Below are 19,136 nucleotides of genomic sequence, written 5' to 3' on the forward strand. Positions count from 1 at the left end.
ATAGGGTCACCCATACCGAACAGGTCAAAGGGGAGAGGCCAGACTAAGAGTGGTCCACCGCTCCTCCAGGTCCAGGAGTTCAGCTCAGGGCTAACAACCCTGACTGGTCAAATATAAATTGTTACGGAAAGCAATGAAGAATCATTCTACATCTGGATGTGATTGTGTGGTCAGACAGAGCTGGAGGACCTTCATTGTTGCCCTAGAAACCAGTGGTGTAATGGACAGTGAGTAAGTACGTCTTGTGTATTTGTTTGCAATCTCAGTGGCATACCCTAAGTTATGAGCCTTCCCACCAGTTGTCCATGGAATGTCTCACGAGAAAGAATGCAACCCTGGGTACCCCAGAACTGGAGTGTGGACTGAACAATGGGAGGTTTATGAGTGCATAAAATGATGAGGCATTTGGATAGACTAATAGGATTGGCCTGTTTCCATCAGCAGAGGGGCAAAAAATCTGGGTGGGGATGAAAATCAAGCACTTGAAAGATGGTTGAGAGATGATGTGAAATAAAATTCTCTCAGGGAGTAGTCCAAAAGGATATAGAGAACACATACAATATGGAAACAGCAGCTTCATCCCAGCTCACCCATTCTGAATAAGAAGCCCATCAAATCCACTCCCATTTACTTGTATTTAGTTCACATTCCTCCAACTCCTCCCTATCCATGTACCCATCCGAGTGCCTTATAATACAATGGTAATGTGTGTGTATATACACACACACACACACACACACACACACACACACACACACACACACACACACACACACACACACACACACACACACACACACACACACACACACACACACACACACACACACACACACACACACACACACACACACACACACACCCAATTACACCACTACCTCAGGACAGCAATGAAGCTCTTCCATCCCTGGTGGTGTTCAGGGCTTCTTTCATCATGTCAGTAGCTTCCTCGGTTTTCACTACTCAGTCATGCAAGTCCTGGTGGAGACTCAGGAATACCGTCACACTCAGATGTAGAAGGATTCTTCGTTGCTGTTTCCATTAATTTTGTTTTGCCTGTCAGGTTTGTTAACCCTCAGCTGAACCCGGGTATCCTGACTGGTTGCATCATTGGCTAGTAGGGAAACAACAATACCCAGGAATGGAGAAGGATGCAGAAAATGATGGATACAGTGCAATCCTTCACAGGCAAAGACCTCCTCCCCACCATTACATGTAGCACTGCAGCAAGAAAGCAGCACCCTTCATCAAAGACCGCCCACCGTCCAGGCCAAGCTCTCTTCCCACTACTACCATTGGGCAGGAGGTACAGGGGCCTTGGGTCCCACAACACCAGGTTCAGGAACAGTTATCACCCTTCAACCATCAGGTTCTTGAATCAGAGGGGATACCTTCATTCACCACTACACTGAACTGTTTCTATGACCTACGGACTCTCTTTCAAGGACATATTACAGCTCTTCTTCCTGGTCTTATTTTTATTTGCACAGTTTGTCTTCTTTTGCATATTTATCAGCCATTGTTTTTCATAAATTCTGTTGTACTTCTTTTTTCCTGTAAATGCCTGCAAAGAAATGAATCTCAATGTAGTATATGTACTTTGATCATAAATTTACTTTGAACTTTGAACTTTGAACACAGGCATGAAGGGCCAAATATCCTCCTTCCATGACGTAAATTTTCTGTGGTGTCAGATCTCTTATTGGCATGTTGGAAAACACTATCCAAGTGTTTCTTAATGCAGTGACTCCAGCTGAACCTTTGTGATGCCAAATAAACAAATCAAGTCATGGTGACAGTTCTGCCAAGTTGTATGTAAGTTACAAAGCCACAATAATCTATTACCTGAACTGTTAGATACATGAACCAGGTGTGGAATCTCTGAGGGAATATCTGTAGTTCTCATTAGCCCACTGGGTGTTGAGGGCCACCTACAAGACAATGAGAAGCAGAAAGCCTGGTTACCCCTCAACCCTTCCCTTCTCACCAACCCATCTGGTGCCCCTCCTCCTCTTTCAACCATGGTCCACTGCCCTCCCCTACTGTGTTTCTTCTTCTTCTTCTTCTTCTTCAGCGCTTTACCTTTTCCACCTATCACTTCCCAGCTTCTTTCTTCACCCCACCTTCCCCACTTTCCCATCACCTGCGAGCTTGTACTCCTTCCCCTCCCCCGCCTTTTTATTCTGGCTTCTTCCCCCTTCCCTGCCAGTCCTGATGAAGGGTCTCGGCCCTAAACATTAACTGTTTATTCTGCTCGATGGATACTGCCTGACCTGTTGAGTTCCTCGAGCATTTTGTGCTGGTTAAGGAAGAGCAGTCAATCTGGGGACGATCCTGGTGGCCACAGCCAAGTATGAAGGCACGGAGAGACTAAACCACCTGTTACAGACTGAGTTGATTATGTATAACGTATCACCGTTACTGGCTAGGAGTGGGATTGAATTTCAGTCATTAACATGCTCTGAAAACTCTTTCAGCTGGCCTAGTGCCTCGATACTTCACTAGGCAGCATTCGATGTGAGGACCCTCTACTTCATGGAGCAGTCTGCCTTCTCCTGGCAGGACGTTTGTCAGCAGACAAAGACTTTCAATGTCAAATCTTCAACTTGTTCATCCCCCCCCCCCCCACCTTATTTTCAAAAATAAACTCAACCAGATAAAATCCTAGGGATTTGTAATATTTAGAAATATTGCAATTAAGTCTATTTCAGAATGCGAGGGAGTATTGTAAATTAAATATAATAAATTTAACCCCCTTTTTATACTGCTGTATACATGGTAAATTCATACTGAGATTGGTGTATTTATGCACAATTTATTTCATATCCACACTTTTTAATCTCCAACTTTATTTTTTCAGTTATTCTTTATTCATTATAATTGTTGAATGATGCTTTTTGTTGCACGTCGGCCAATACACCACAGCAAATCCCTAATACGTGTAAAAGTATATGGTGAACAAAGCTGAAGCTTGGTCCTTGATAATAAATACAATTCATATATAAATATCACACACAAAATGCTGGAGGAACTCAGCAGGCCAGGCAGCATCTATGGAAAAGAGTAAACAGTCAACGTTTTAGGCCAAGGTTCTTCATCAGGACTGGAAAAAAGAGGAGAATTTAGAGCAATAAAGTGGGGTGCGGGAGGAAGAAGTCCAGGGAAGAAAGGGAAAGGTGAGGAGCACCAGAGGGAGGTGTTGAGCTGGTAAGGAGATAAGGGAAGAGAGGGAAATGGGAATGGGAATGGCAACTTCCAGTAATTGCCTCCCCACCTTCACCATGGTCTTATACCCCACCCATCAGATTCTCTCTTCTCTGGCCCTTTATCTCTTTCACCTATCAGCTTTCCAGCTCTTTACTTCACTTCTCCCCTCTCCCAGTTTGACCTATCACCTTGTACTTCTTCCTCCCCTCCTCCCACCTTCTTGCTCTGTCTTCTCATCTTTTCTCCCAGTCCTGATGAAGGGTCTCAGCTTGAAATGTTGACTGTTTACGCTTTTCCGTAGATGCTGCCTGACCTGCTGAGTCCCTCCAGCATTTTATGTGTGTTGTTTTGGATTTCCAGCATCTGCAGATTTTCTCATCATACATAAATATGACTAATTACAAATATTCCCTCACCATCTGAATAAATAAATAGTAGAAAATGTAGAATAATGAGCTTGTGTTACAAACACAGAATACTGAAGGAACACAGCTGGTCAAACAGCGTTGATGGAAGTGAATAAACGGTCCATATTTTGGGCTGAGACCTTTCATCAGGACTGGACAAAATGGCTAATGATATTGCTTTAAATCCATTTATTTATTTATTCACTTATTCATTTAGTTATGTATTTATTTACATAAATAGATAATTACAGCACAGAACAGGCCCTTCCGGCCTTTCAAGCTTTCGATTTAACCCTAGCCTAATGACAGGACAATTTACAATGACTAGTTAACCTACTAACCGGACTGTGGGAGGAAGCTGGAGCATCCGGAGGAAACCCACACGGTCACGGGGAGAACGTACAAACTCCTTACAGGCAGCGGTGGGAGTTGAACCCGGGTCGCTGGTACCGTAAAGCATTGTTCTCGCCACTATGCTACCATGCGGCCCCACTGTAGTTAGTGGTTAGCACACAGTTGGTTACTATCAACATCTACAATGATGTAATACACCCAAAATGCTGGTTTGTGCAATCAGGACGCTCTCTGCTGAAGCTCTCAGTCTGAAACGTTGACTGTTTATTAATTTCCATCGATGCTGCCTGATTTGCTGAGTTCCTTCAGCATTTTGAGTGTGTTGCTCTGGATTTCCAGCATCTGCAGAATCTCTTGTGTAGTGTTCATGCGTTCATTCAGAAATCTGATGACAGAGGGGAAAGAGCTGTTCATGAATCAACTGTGGGTCTTCAAACTCCTGTACCTCTTCCATGATGGTGGTAATGAGAAGAGGGCATATCCCAGATGATGAGGGTCTTTGGTTACAGCTGCCCTTGATGGTGGGCGTGTTGTGCCCGTGATGTCGCTGGCTGAGTCTACAAGCCTCTGTAGGCTAATAAGTCCAACAAACAAAATCCCTTAATACATCCTGAAGATTACATTATCCTAACTGTTAGTAATAAACACCATTAGGCATTTTGTTCGTTAATTAACTTTATAGTCTTTATGAATAATTTAAATATATTCAGTCACAGTTCAGATTGGAATTACAGAGGTTCTGTAACTCATTACACCAGAGATATTACGATAGTGTAACAGTTAGCATGGCACTATTACAGCGCAGGGCGTCAGAGTTCAATCCAACGCCATCTGTAAGGAGTTTGTACGTCCTCCCTGTGTACGCGTAGGTTTCCTCCTGGTGCTCCACTTTCCTCCCACTGTCCAAAGGTGTATTGGTTAGTAGGTTAATTGGTCTTTGTAAATTGTCCTGTGATTAGGCTAGGGTTAAATAAGTGGATTGCTGGCAGTGCGACTCACTAGGCCAGAAGAGCCTATTCTGTGCTGCATCCCAAAAGGGAGCACTTTGTTCTGAGTTATATCATCCAGTGGTAGTCTTTCTGCTGTTTGGGTAGAGGTCAGCACCATCAATCTGGCGCTGCGATCACAGTTAGGTACAGTCAATATATTGAAGAACTTGTGGTAGAACATGTATGCCTGTAAATACAGTACTGCAATATGGGTGGAGTCCAACAGGTTTCCCATACCCACAAGAGATTCTCCAGATGCTGGAAATCCAGATCAGGTAGCATCTATGAAGAGGAATAAAGAGTCAACTGAAAAGAGGATGCTGTCCAAGTTGCATGCCATCTTGGACAATGACTCCCATCCACTCCATAATGTACTGGCTAGGCACAGGAGTACATTCAGCCAGAAACTCATTCCACCAAGATGCAACACTGAGCGTCATAGGAAGTCATTCCTACCTGTAGCCATCAAACTTTACAACTCCTCCCTCGGAGTGTCAGACACCCTGAGCCAATAGGCTGGTCCTGGACTTATTTCAACTTGGAATAATTTACTTATTATTATTTAATTACTTATGGTTTTATATTGCTGTATTTCTACACTATTCTTGGTTGGCGCGGCTGTACCGAAAACCAGTTCCCTCGGGATCAATAAAGTATGTCTGTCTGTCAGTTCAGCCGAGAGTCTTCATTAGGACTGGAAAGAAAGGGGGAAGAAGGTGGGGGAGGAGGAGGAATACAAGCTGGTAGGTGATAAATGAGTCCAGGTGAGAGGGAGGGTGGGTGGGTGGGAAGGAGGAATTAAGTGAGAAGATAGAAGATGATAGGGGGAAATGATGAAAGGCTGAAGAAGAAGGAATCTGATAGGAGGAGAGAGTGGACCATGCGAGAAAGGCAAGGAGTGGGCACCAGAGGGAGGTGATAGGTAGGTGAGGAGAAGAGAAGGGGTAAGAGGACAGTTAGAATAGAGAGTGGAAGAAAAGAGCAGGGGGAGAAATGACTGGAAGTTATAGAAATCAATGCTCTCGGGTTGAAGCTACACAACGGAATAAGAGGTTTTGGTTCTCCATTCTGAGCGTGGTCTCATTGTGGCAGTAGAGGGGCCATGGACCGACATATCTAAGTAGCAATGGGCAGTGGAATTTAAATGATTGGCTGCCGTTGCGGATGGAGCGAATGTCTCTCCTACCTTTCCCTCACCTTGAGATTAAAGGACCATTTGTTGCAAAGGTTCTCCACAGGCACAGGTGGGTGACCAGTATCTGTTAGACTACACCCTGGCAATTGGCAGAGCATCCTGGATATGGAACAAGCAGTTCCCCAGTACTCAGCTCTTCCAGTGAGGAGCCCTGTTCTCGAAGGGAAGGCAAAGGAGGACTGTACTGTACAATTCTGCTGATGCTGGAAATCCAGAGTACTTAGGAGGTGACCAATCAGCCCTTCAAGTATGAGAGTTCCTTTCTATCTTGTTAATTCCCAATAATCCTCTCCTAAAGTGGTGGGCAAAAGTTACTGTGGCCAATTAAAAACACAAGTCCTTGGGTTGTAGCAGCAGAGTGAGGTGCTGGGGAAGACATCGCAGAAAGAAGCTAAGCAATAAATTTAACATATTACCTTCTATATTCTAGTATTGCATAGTATTGGATATGCTGGGATGTGTACAAGATAGAGAGGCACTGATCGTGTGAACAGTCAAAGCTTTTTCCCAGGGCTGAAATGGATAGCATGAGAGGGCACAGTTTTAAAGTCAACACGTACAAACAAGCTGGATGATCTCAGCAGGTCAGGCAGCATCCGTTGAAAGGAGCAGTCAACATTTCGGGCCGAGACCCTTTGTCAGGACTGAAGAAGGAGGGGGCAGGGGCCCTATAAAGAAGGTGGGGAGAGGGGGAAGGTGAAGGTGAAAAACCAATCAGAGGAAAGATCAAGGAGTGGGGGAGGGGAAGCAGGGAGGGGATAGGCCAGAGAGGTGAAGAAGGAATGTAAGGGGAAAGCACTATGGGTAGTAGAAGAAGGCAGAATCATGAGCGAGGTGATAGGCAGCTAGAAGAGGAGGCAGAGTAAAAGTGTGATAGGGAAGGGAGAGGGAGGGAATTACCGGAAGTTGGAGAATTAGATGTTCATACCAAGGGGCTGGAGACGGTATATGAGGTGTTGCTCCTCCAACCTGAGTTTGGCCTCATCACGGCAGTAGAGGAGGCCATGTATGGATATATCTGAATGAGAATGTGAAGCAGAGTTGAAGTGGGTGGCAACCGGGAGATCCTGTCTGTTGTGGCGGACGGAGTGGAGGTGCTCGACGAAGCGGTCCCCGAATCTGCGTCGGGTCTCACAGATGTAGAGGAGGCCGCACCGGGAGCACCGGATGCAATAGATTACCCCAACAGACTCACAAGTGAAGTGTTGCCTCACCTGGAAGGACTGTTTGGGGCCCTGAATAGTGGTAAGAGGGGAGGTGTAGGGACAGGTGTAGCACTTACGCTTGCAGGGATAAGTACCTGGTGGGAGATCTGTGGGGAGGGACGTGTGGACCAGGCAGTTGCGGAGGGAACGATCCCTGCGAAAAGCAGAGAGGGGTAGGGAGGGAAAGATGTCCTTAGTGGTGGGGTCCTGTTGAAGGTGGCGGAAGTTGTGGAGGATAATGTGCTGGATCCGGAAGCTGCTGGGGTGGTAGGTGAGGACAAGGGGAACACGGTCCCTGGTGTGGTGATGGGAGGATAGGGTGAGGGCCTAAGTTTTAAAGTGCTGGGGAGTAGGTACAGAGGAGATGTCAGGGGTAAGTTTATTACACAGAGAGTGGTGAGTGCGTGGAATGGGCTGCCAGTGACAGTGGTGGAGGCGGATACGATAGGGTCTTTTAAGACACAAAAGTACAACTGCAGATGCTGTGGATCAAAGAATACGAACACAATGCTGGAAGAACTCAGCAGGTCAGGCACCATCCGTGAGAAAAGAGTAGCCAACGTTTCGGGGCGAGACCCTTCATCAGGAATGGGGGGGAAGAGAGGGCCGAAGCCCAGTAATAGAGATGGGGAGGGGGTAGGGCCTAGAGGCGCCAGGTGGAAAACCAATCAGAGGAAAGATAAAGGGTGAGGGGGAGGGGATATGCATGAAAGAACTGTAGAGGTAAAGGAGCAGAAAGTTGAAAGAGGGGAGAGGCAGAGAGGGACCTAGGATAGGGGAAGGGAGAGGGGGAGGGAATTACCGGAAATTGGAGAATTCAATGTTCATACCACCAGGCTGGAGGCTACCCAGACGGTAGATGAGGTGTTGCTTCTCCAACCTGAGTTTGGCCTCATCATGGCAGTAGAGGAGGCCATGTATGGACATATCTAGATGGGAATGAGAGGCAGAGTTGAAGTGGGTGGCAACTGGGAGGTCCTATCTATTGTGACGGATGGAGCGGAGGTGCTTGACGAAGCGGTCTCCCAATCTGCGCCGGGTCTCGCCGATGTAGAGGAGGCCGCACCGGGAGCACCGGATGCAATAGACGACTCCAGCAGACTCGCAGGTGAAGTGTTGCCTCACCTGGAAGGACTGTCTGGGGCCCGGAATGGTGGTAAGGGGGGAGGTGTGGGGACAGGTGTAGCATTTGCGCTTGCAGGGATAAGTGCCAGGTGGGAGTTCTGTGGGGAGGGACGTATAGACCAGGTAGTCGTGGAGGGAACGATCCCTGCGAAAAGCTGAGAGGGGTAGGGAGGGAAAGATGTGCTTGGTGGTGGGGTCCTGTTGAAGGTGGCGGAAGTTGCGGAGGATAATATGCTGGATCCGGACGCTGGTTGGGTGGTAGGTGAGGACAAGGGGAACCCTGTCCCTGTTGTGGTGACGGGAGGATGGGTTAAGGGCTGAAGTGCGGGAAGTGGAGGAGATGCGGGTGAGGGCATCTTTGATGACGCCAGAAGGGAAACCACGGTCTTGAAAGAAAGAGGACATTTGAGAAGTCCTGGAATGGAAAGCCTCATCCTGGGAGCAGATGCGGCGGAGACGGAGGAACTGGGAATAGGGAATGGCATTTTTGCATTGGGCAGGGTGGGAAGAGGTATAGTCAAGATAGTTATGGGAGTCAGTGGGTTTGTAGAAGATGTCAGTGAATAGTCTGATGACAGTGGATGTCAGGATCTTTTAAGAGACTCTTGGATAGGTACATGGAGCCTAGAAAAATAGAGGGCTATGGATAAAGCCTAGGTAGTTCTAAGGTAAGGACATGTTCGGCATAGCTTTGTGGGCTGAAAGGTCTGTATTGTGCTGTAGGTTTTCTATGGTTCTATTTTCTATATTACTTAAACTTCCAAATAATTTTAAACATTGAGCAACACACAGAAAATGCTGAAGGAACTCAGCAAGTCAGGCAGCATCTATGGAGAGGAATAAAGAGTCAACGTTCTGGGCCGAGATCCTTTATCCTCTTCCCTCTTTTTCTATCTCCCACTCTGGCCATCTCCTCTTCCTTTATCCCCTTCTCTCTTCTTCTATTCCCCACCTATTCTCCTCACCTGCTTATCACCTCCTCTGGGTTGCTTTCTCCTACGGTCCACTCTATTCTCCTATCAGACTCCTTCCCCAGCCCTTTACCTTTCCCACCCACCTGGCTTCACCTATCATCTTCTAGCTAACCTCCTTCCCCTTGCCCCACCTTTTCATTCCGGCATCTTCACCCTTTCATTTCAGCCCTGAAGAAAGGACTCGGCCTGAAACATCGACAATTTCCATAGATGCTGCTTGACCTGCTGAGTTCCTCCAGCATTTTCTGTGTGTTGCTCTGGATTTCCAGGATCTGCAGAAAACCCTGCGATTAATGTCACCATCTCTGTCTCCTATGTCCATTGAAGAAGAAGTTAACCAATACTTTATCAAAAGTTAGATTTCTATGAGACCAGTTATTCTGATCCCAAATTTAAGATAAAATTTATGTTAAGTTCAAGGAAATAATTTCCAGACACTACAGTGAACTTTGTGGGGTTTTTGTGTGTGATTAACTGAATGTGAATTGATTTCTAAAGTAAACATACTGTAGATTGAATACTCTCCTTCCCACATATCTGCCTGTTCATTAATTAAATAAGAGAACAGAGGATGGATTATTGCATACAAGCATAAATAAAAAATTAAACATCTTTACTGTTACTTAATTCAAGGTCTGTGGGATTGAAAACAAACTTTGAATTATAATTATTAATATTTCTGATCACAGTTATCAGACCGCATAAAGTCAAAAATGTATTGCATAAGAGATAAACACAGGAAAGCAAAATGATAGAAAAATATGTCAATGCCCCTTTAAAATTATTTAACATTTTAAGATTGCTATATACATTGACTTCCCCAACTGAATGATCAAGCTTTAGCAATTCTTTAATTCTATTCTGTTCACAGTTACACTTCTGCCAATGTGACTATAGTACTGAAAACCAAAGTGAGTAGGCAGGCTTTTGAAGCTAAGAAGTTCTTCAATATTGAGACATGTTCTTGTTTTTCACAACATATTTTACCACCTTATTTATTTATTCACCCACTTTGTTTATTTATTTATTTGCTTACCTACTTACTTATTTCAGAATCAGAATCAGGTTTATTATCACCGGCATGTGATGTGAAATTTGTTAACTTAGCAGCAGCAGTTCAATGCAATACATAATCTAGAAGAAAAAAAGTAATAATAAATAACTAAATCAATTACAGTATACGTATATTGAATAGATTAAAAATTGTGCAAAAAAAACCAGAAATACTATATCTTTAAAAAGTGAGGTAGTGTCCAAGAGTTCAATGTCCATTTAGGAATCGGGTGGCAGGGGGACGAAGCTGTTCCTGAATCTCTGAGTGTGTGCCTTCAGGCTTCTGTACCCTCCTACCTGATGGTAACAGTGAGAAAAGGGCATGCCCTGGGTGCTGGAGGTCCTTAATAAGGGATGCTACCTTTCTGAGACACTGCTCCTTGAAGAACTCCTGGGTACATTGTAGGCTGATACCCAAGATGGAGCTGACTAAATTTACGATCCTCTGCAGCTTCTTTCAGTTCTGTGCAGTAGCCCCCCACCCCCCATACCAGACAGTGATGCAGCCTGTCAGAATGCTCTCCACGGTACATCTATAGAAGTTTTTGAGTGTATTTGTTGATGTACCAAATCTCTTCAAACTCCTAATGAAGTATTTACTTATTGGGATTCAGAACGGAGTAGGCCCTTCCTGCCCTTCAAAACACACTACCCAGCAATCCCCCAACTTAATGCTAGACTGATCACAGGATAATTTACAATGACCAGTTAGCCTACCAACTGATACATTTTTTGTGATCTGGGAGGAAAGCTGAGCACCCGAAGGAAATGGGAGAATGGACAGACTCCTTACAAGCAAGCAGTGGTGGGAATTGAACCCGAGTCGCCTGCTGTAAAGCGTTGTGCTAACCAGTATGCACAACACTCCACCTTTTGCTGTCCTCCAAGTTTCTCAGTTCAGAGAAGGTTAAGGAAGGTAACATGTTTGAAGTTAGGAAATGGACCATAAAGATATAATACCAATATGAATAGAAGGTTTGACACTACTTTTATTTGTTTGAGCAGTCAAAATGCTCATTCCATGGCGATCAAGGCAGGTGGGAGACATACCTCGAATGGTGATCTGTGGGAGTGAGCAAGATGGGGCACGAAGCTGGAAAATAAGACCAGAAGACCGTAAGACATGGGAGCAGAATTAAGCCATTCGGACTAATGAGTCTGTTCCATTATGGTAGATTGACTACTGCACCACCACTAATGTCTTGTCACTGGAACAGTGAGCTGCTTACTTGTTACCTGTGCTGTGCACCATATGCATTTTGAATTATATTTTATTGACTTACTTATGATAATATTTTGTTTTTAATGCTATGCGTGATACATGTTTTGAGCTGGTCATCATGGTCTGGAGAAACAATATTTCATTTGGTTGTATATATGTATAGTCAAATGATAATAAACTTGAACTTAGATTATCCCTCACAAATCCATTCCCCTACCTTCCCAATGTAACCTCTGATGCTTTGACTAATCAAGAACTTATCAACCTCCACTTTAAATATACACAGCCATCTACGATAATGAATTTCACAGATTTGCTTTCCTCTGGCTAAAGAAATTCATCTTCACCTCTGTTCTGGAAGGAAAGAGGACGGAAGCCAGAAGGTGAGGGGAAGGGAAAAGCTGCAATCTGCCAGGTGATAGGTGAGACCAGGTGAGGGGAATGTCACTTTCAGTCACTGCAAGGTCATTTCAGACTGATAAAGAGTTCAGCCCAAATGTTGACTCCTTATTCCTCTCCAGAGATGCTGCCTGACCTGCTGGGTTCCTCCAACATTTTGTGTTTGTTACTTATCATTTTACCAATTTACGATTATTTTGTAAAGCTCTGCACTCTCCCTTTGCCCCATCTCCAAGTTCAAAGTTCAAAGTAAATTTATTATCACCATATACTGCCCTGAGATTCATTTTCCTGAGGGTATTCACAGTAGATACAAACTAACACAATAAAATCAATGAAAAACTACACACAAAGATTGATAAACAATGTGCAAAAAAACAAGAGTCCAAATGCAAAAAGAAAAATAAATAAATACATACATAAGTAAATAAATATTGAGAGCATGGATTGTAGGGTCCTTGAAAGTGAGTCTATGGGTTCTGGGGTCAGTTCAGTGTTCACTCTGGTTCAGAAGCCTCATGGTTGAGGGGTAATAACTGCTCCTGAACCTCCTTCCTGAATAGAGTATGGCCAGGATGGTGGGGGTCCCTGATGCTTTCTTGTGACAGTGCTCTTTATAGATGCACTCCATAGTGGAGAGCGCTTTACCCTTGATACACTGGGCTGAATCCACTTCTGTTTATAGGCTTTTCCATTCAAGGGTATCAAAACAAAAGTGTGCAGACATGATATTATGGTACAGATATCAATATGATAAACCTTTAAACTAAAGCATTGTTTTTATTACACAGGAAAGAAATCCTTGTTTCATGACCTGGTATCTGAATGGATGAAGGATGAAGAAGCTTCAGAATTCTTGAGTACTAAGCAAAGTATCGTAGAAGCGCAGAGAACCTCCTCAACGAAACAGACTGTGGGGAACAGATCTGAGCCATGGACTCACTTAATAATAGAGGTTCAGCTAAAAGGAGAATCATGCAGGCACATTCTAAACCCGTGGATGGTTTTAGTGATACGTCAAGTGCTGGGAGCATTTTGGACGAAGCAGATAGAGAAGTAAGTAGTCTTACGGAACGTGCTTTCAAGAGCTTGTGTGTTGTAGAAGAAGGTTCGTGCAATGAGTTTGAGGTGCACAGATCACCGCTGGCTGTCAGTGTGAATCATGCTGCCCCAGCCCCAGAAGGGAAAAAGTATTCTGGAGGCAAACTGAAAAACTGTAACGTGTCACCTAAAGTCACCAAGAATCAAGCAAAAGAGTTGCCAGAGACATTCCAGGAATCAACAGGACAATATTCTATTGGAGAAGAGAAAGCTGGCATGGGAAATGGCTTCCTAATTGAAGCCAATGAGAAAAACCAGCAGAAATCAAAAGTTGGAGCTTTTCATCAATGTGACAGAAATTTCACTGGGACTGTTGGGGTCAATGCAAAGCCATCTTCACACTTTGAGCCACCTGGGGAAGACGCCATTAAAGACATTGCGCAGTTCGACCCGTCAGCCATCATCAGCTTGCACAGAGAGAAATCCAGCTTTTCTGCTATTTGTCAGGAGAATTATTGGGTAACTAAAAAACATGTTCCTCAAGAGAAAGGCAGCAAAACCAATACTTTAGGATATCTGAAATCCTCCCAATATCGAAAACCTACTGACTTTAAGACTCTTCACGACTCCAATAAAAAATTGGATAAAGCCCTGTCTGAAAAAGTCAGCAGGCTGAAGAAGTTGGATACAAAGAACAGTTTCCTTCACAGTGAATGCAGTGCATTCAAATCCTGGCAGGATCACAGCAAGTCTCTGTTTAAAGAGGATGCTTCCATTGAAACACAGAACCCCAATCTTCAGTCCAATGTCCATCTGAAGGCTTCTGATGAAGGTACCATCGCTGAGAAACAAGCTCCTTCATTAGTGCAGGCAAAGTCTCTTAACAAAGTCAAAGGAACTGAGATGCAGCATCCAGTCAATCGTTCACCCTGTAATAGAGACATAGAACCCCATGTGCCTGTGGCTGAAGAAAATCTCCACACTGTCAAAGGAAACCAGTATCAGGGTGGTAGTCCTCAGATGGTTAGATCTGAAGAGGGCAGTGGTGGAATGGTAGAAAATGGGGTTGAGGAGAAAGGTTTTCAGCTGTGGAGGAACACAAGGTACCCAAGAAACAAAATGCAAATGGAGGCTGAGTCAGTGGGTGTGGAAGAACCCGCCACGAAAGGTCCACCCATGACTGAAGCAGTAGCACTGGCTGAACCAATTGCTCGTGGGGAAAGCCCTTCCTTCAGCATTTCAAAGCTCCTGACACCAAACATTGTCCACGGTACAAATGAAACAGAACCGCACAGAAACCAGCCCACCGAGGTGACACCTCCCTTCGCTCAGCCATGCACCAATCAGGGCGATGAGATCAAAGGTGACAACCAGACACTTTTAGGCTATAAATCCAAAGCATCAAATCTGATGTACAATCTGAAGGATGTCAGGAAACGGGTAAAATCCACCTATTCACCAGCTGTTGCTCCACAGAACCTGTCGGAGCCTGGAAAAGCCAGGTACTATCTCTATCAAAGCACCCACCAGACCAGTACAAGAACATCTTCCGCTCCTGTTCAGCTGGCCGACCAGGAAAACAGTGCGACTGATGCCAGTGATCAGGGGAAGGTTGGCAGGGTGCCCAGTGTTGCAGATGCAAGACCTCCTGCTGATGGTCTCAAAGTTGGCATGGTTCCCAAAGGCGAGCTGGACACGGGGAAGAATGATAACTATCTGAACCTGCCATCACCACAGACGGTTAAAGAAGGTGGGAGCTACCCCGTCTGGAGAACAAGAAGTTCCAGACCTCAGTCGGCCATGACGGCATCAGAGACTCATGCAGGAAGAAGTCCACACAGAAGGGCTTCACATCAGCTGAATAAACTGAAGACAGATCTTCCCACGACAACTTCACAGGACTTGCTGACTGCGAGTGGTAGCCCAGAGACATCTCCAATTGCGCAAGAAAAGGCAGAGATGAGACGGAGTAAGTCCCACAGTGACAGAAAGCCTGAATGTGACCCGGTCTGCCACTCAGAGAAAGATGGTCACACACACGAGAGGCACTCCAGAAGGCAGGAGTCACGGCGATCAGAGGATGCTGGTCTCCCAACCACAGACCCGAGTGCATCGAGCATCCGAGGTTCTTCCCATTCTATAAGAGAGGACAGGACCAGGCAGGATTTAAAGTTATCCGGTCAGTCCTACATTGACTTAGGTACCAGCAAGTCCCAGGTCCAGGAGTCACTGGCAGGTCACCACTCGAAGGAGCTGTGTCCTGGAAATAATGCCAATGTTTTGAAGAGTCGCCCTGCAGCCAAAAACGACAAAACCTTTGAAAGGAATGAGTTAGAGTATTACGCACTGAGTGATCCAGCTACAAGCTCTGAAAGGGGAGGGGAGAAACAGGCCATGCTGATGACATTTCAAAGTCATTCCCCGCAGGAGATATTGAGAGGCCTGCCAGAGAATAAAACAAAGGAGAATGGTTCTGCGGTCATGTGCGAAGAAAAGTTCTACAGTATTTTCTCAAAACAGGAAGAAGACAGATCAGGAAGTAACATCCCAAGTTCCCCGCGACTTGGTCTGTTTAAAGCCAAGGAGAATGTACTGAGAACAGCCTCAGGAGCAAAACCCACAAAGCTAACTCTGCCCAAAGGGGCGGGCGAAGATGCTGAAACACCAACCACGCTTCCATCAAATGAAACCCCAGAAGGTGCCAAGCCTGACTCAGTTGAGATGTGTTTGGCCAGTTCAGCCACTCCCAATCCAAGGCCGGAATCAACATGCAGCCTGGATTCAAAAGCAGCGGCAAAACCACCTGTTGTCCCTCCCAAGTCGGAGAAAGCACTGCGCCGGGCCAAAAAGCTGGCAACCAGGAGGAAAAGGTCAGAGAGCAAGCAGAGATATCAGAGCAGCGAGGGAGCAGAAAATGACGCTTCTCCAAGTGTGCCCATGTCTCCCACAAGTGTACCCACATCACCGCTGCCCACGAGTTGCTCTCCAGCTCCTCAACTGCCACTCACTCCGTGTGATTTCCCTGCCCTTCCTGACAGCCTGGCGTTAGATAGCGCTCAGTCCTTTACCCCTCTACATTCATTCCCATTCAGCCAACGGAAATTACTTCAAGATCCCGAAACTGGTCAATACTTTGTTGTAGATATTCCCATCCAAGTGCAGCAGAAGACATTGTACGATCCAGAAACTGGGAATTATTTCCAAGTGTCCATACCCTCAACAGGTCAAAATACCACACTAGACTTTTTTAACACTTCCTACGTGCTGTATCCTGGATTTCTGTCCTTCCCATTGACGTCGTCTCTTAGGGCCCCTTCCCAAATGTCAGCTCCCGCAGTGCTCCTGGAGATACAGAGGGAGGAGGAGTCTCTGAATGAACGGACTAACTTTGATCTGGGATACACAGAGGAGCAAGAAAACCAGCCATATATTGAGACACTATATGACTCTCACACAGGGAGCAGGGCAGCTAGTGAAAAGGAGACCTGGTGTAGTGCGATAAATAGTCAGATCCAACCAGAAGACCATAACTTGGAATTAATAGTCATGGGGGATCTGGAGGATATTGCCATAGAAAACGACTAACATAGAGACAATGAAGGCTGTGAAGGCCTTTGCTGGAGAGGAGTCACAGCCACTGGTGTCCATAGAGCTACTCAGAAGTTACATAGGGAGATGTCCATACACGTGCTGCTTTGTATTGTGGTTCTTAACCCTTAAGATGTTAAATTAGATGTGGCATCAAAGATTGGAAAGTGAAATAAAGAAACAAAAGTTGTGTAAAAAACGTATTGGTTCTTAATGACGAAGGGAGAGCAGTTAATGATGGTGTGTTGGCAGGCTTGGTCACATGACTGATGACAACCCATACCGAATTTGAGACAAAATGGTGGAGGGACTCAGCAGGTCAGGCAGCATCTATGGAAACAAATTAACAGTCGATGTTTCAGGCTGAGACCCTTCATCAAGACTGGAAAAGAAGGGGGAAGAAGCCCGAATAAGACAGTGGTGGAGGGAGGGGAAGGAGTACAAGCTGGCAGGTGATAGGGGTCCTCCAGCATTTTGTGTGCGTTGCTCTGGATTTCCAACATCTGCAGAATCTCTTGTGTTCCAAATTTCAGGCTTTCTGAAGCCTGGGTTTGAATGATGATTCTTAGCAGAAGGATGAAATACGTTGATATGAAGTTCAAAGTACCATGCTGCATCCTTAAATCTGTTGGCCTCCTAGCCCAAGTATCCCCTCACACTGAGAGAAATTCTAACAATGCTCCAACATGTTTACCAAGGCATCCCCAGTCAGGCTGGCTTGAATTTGAATTCAAATAACTCTGCTTGAACTGTGGTCAAACTCGGAAGATCACTACTTTCCCACAGAAAACAAGTTCATAAGGTTCGTTTGTCCGAATCAGAATCAGGTTTATTATCACCGGCATGTGACATGAAACTTGTTAACTTAGCAGCAGCAGTTCAATGTAATACATAATATAGAATAAAAAGCGTAAAAATAAATAAATAAATTACTGTATATGTATATTGAATAGATTAAAAATCATGTAAAAACAGAAATAATATATATTTAAAAAGTGAGGTAGTGTTCAAGGGTTCAATGTCCATTTAGGAATCAGATGGCAGAGGGGAAGAAGCTGTTCCTGAATCACTGAGTGTGTGTCTTCAGGCTTCTGTACCTCCTACCTGATGGTAACAGTGAGAAAAGAGCATGCCCTGGTTGCTGGGATCCTTAATAATGGACGTTGCCTTTCTGAGACACCGCTCCCTAAAGATGTCCTGGGTACTTTGTAGGCTAGTAGCCAAGATGGAGCCGACTAAATTTACAACCATCTGCATCTTCTTTCAGTCCTGTGCAGTAGTCCCTCCCCCCCCCCCCCCCCCATACCAGACAGTGATGTCAGAATGCTCTCCATGGTACATCTGTAGAAGTTTGAGTTGTTTTTGTTGACCTGCCAAATCTCTTCAAACTCCTAATGAAATATAGTTGCTGTCTTTCCTTCGTTATAGCTTCATCGGTACATTGGGACTAGGTTAGAGCCTCAGAGATCTTGACGCCCAGGATCTTGAAACTGCTCACTCTGTCCACTTCTGATTCCTCTATGAGGATTGGTATGTGTTCCTTCGTCTTACCCTGTCTGAAGTCCTCGATCAATTCTTTTGTCTTATTGACGTTGAGTGCAAGGTTGTTGTTAGGACACCACTCCACTAGATGGTATATGTTGCTCCTGTACGCTCTCTTGTCTCCATCTGAGATTCTACTAACAATGGTTGTATCATCAGCAAATTTATAGATGGTATTTTGTGCCAATTAGTTTAACCTCCCATTACACATATCCCTACTAGGCAATGCTTCATACATACAAAGACACTAATCTTATTCAATAATTGTGTCCAGAACATATTAGATTCAACTGAACTTCTCTGATAATCAGCTATCTGATTTCAGTGCCGGGGCAGAGAGGTGGCAGGGGTGCAGACACACCCAGCCCTGAGACACCAGCCAAGGTTATTTAATTCCAAACAAATGGTTTATTGAACATTACAGAATGTCTCTCTGGTGCTTCCTGCTCCCTCCACTCTCCTTTTTCCTTTTTCCTAATCATGTGGAATGAGCTTCCTGTAGAAGTAGTAGAGGCCAGTTCAGTTGTGTCATTTAAGGTAAAATTGGATAGGTATATGGACAGGAAAGGAGTGGAGGGTTATGGGCTGAGTGCAGGTAGGTGGGACTAGGTGAGATTAAGAGTTCGGCACGGACTAGGAGGGCCGGAATGGCCTGTTTCCATGCTGTGATTGTTATATGGTTATATGGTTATGATTCCCATCTCAGTCTACAGCAGAGAACAATATCAGAATCAGGTTTATCATCACCCATAAATATCATGAAATGTGTTTTTTTGTGGCAGCAGTACAGTGCAATACATAAAATTACTACAATACTGTGCAAAAGTCTTAGATG

At 45.0% G+C, this 19,136-nt stretch overlaps 1 protein-coding gene across 9 annotated transcripts in view; it reads left to right on the forward strand.

The window, feature by feature from the left end:
- Window positions 1-16,958, forward strand: part of c21h10orf71 (chromosome 21 C10orf71 homolog) — a 105,996-nt gene extending 89,038 nt beyond the window's left edge. For 5 of the 9 annotated variants that reach the window (XM_073025664.1, XM_073025666.1, XM_073025662.1 and 2 more), the window contains 2 exons: window positions 1,642-1,815; window positions 12,922-16,958. In XM_073025664.1, coding sequence (XP_072881765.1) covers window positions 13,064-16,756 — 3,693 coding nt within the window. In that variant the 5' untranslated portion in view covers window positions 1,642-1,815; window positions 12,922-13,063 and the 3' untranslated portion in view covers window positions 16,757-16,958. The other 4 variants (XM_073025668.1, XM_073025663.1, XM_073025669.1 and 1 more) reach the window with 2 other exon arrangements.
- Window positions 16,959-19,136: the final 2,178 nt, after the last annotated feature.

The sequence above is a fragment of the Hemitrygon akajei genome, chromosome 21 (genome assembly GCF_048418815.1).
Source record: "Hemitrygon akajei chromosome 21, sHemAka1.3, whole genome shotgun sequence".
Classification (NCBI taxonomy): domain Eukaryota; kingdom Metazoa; phylum Chordata; class Chondrichthyes; order Myliobatiformes; family Dasyatidae; genus Hemitrygon; species Hemitrygon akajei.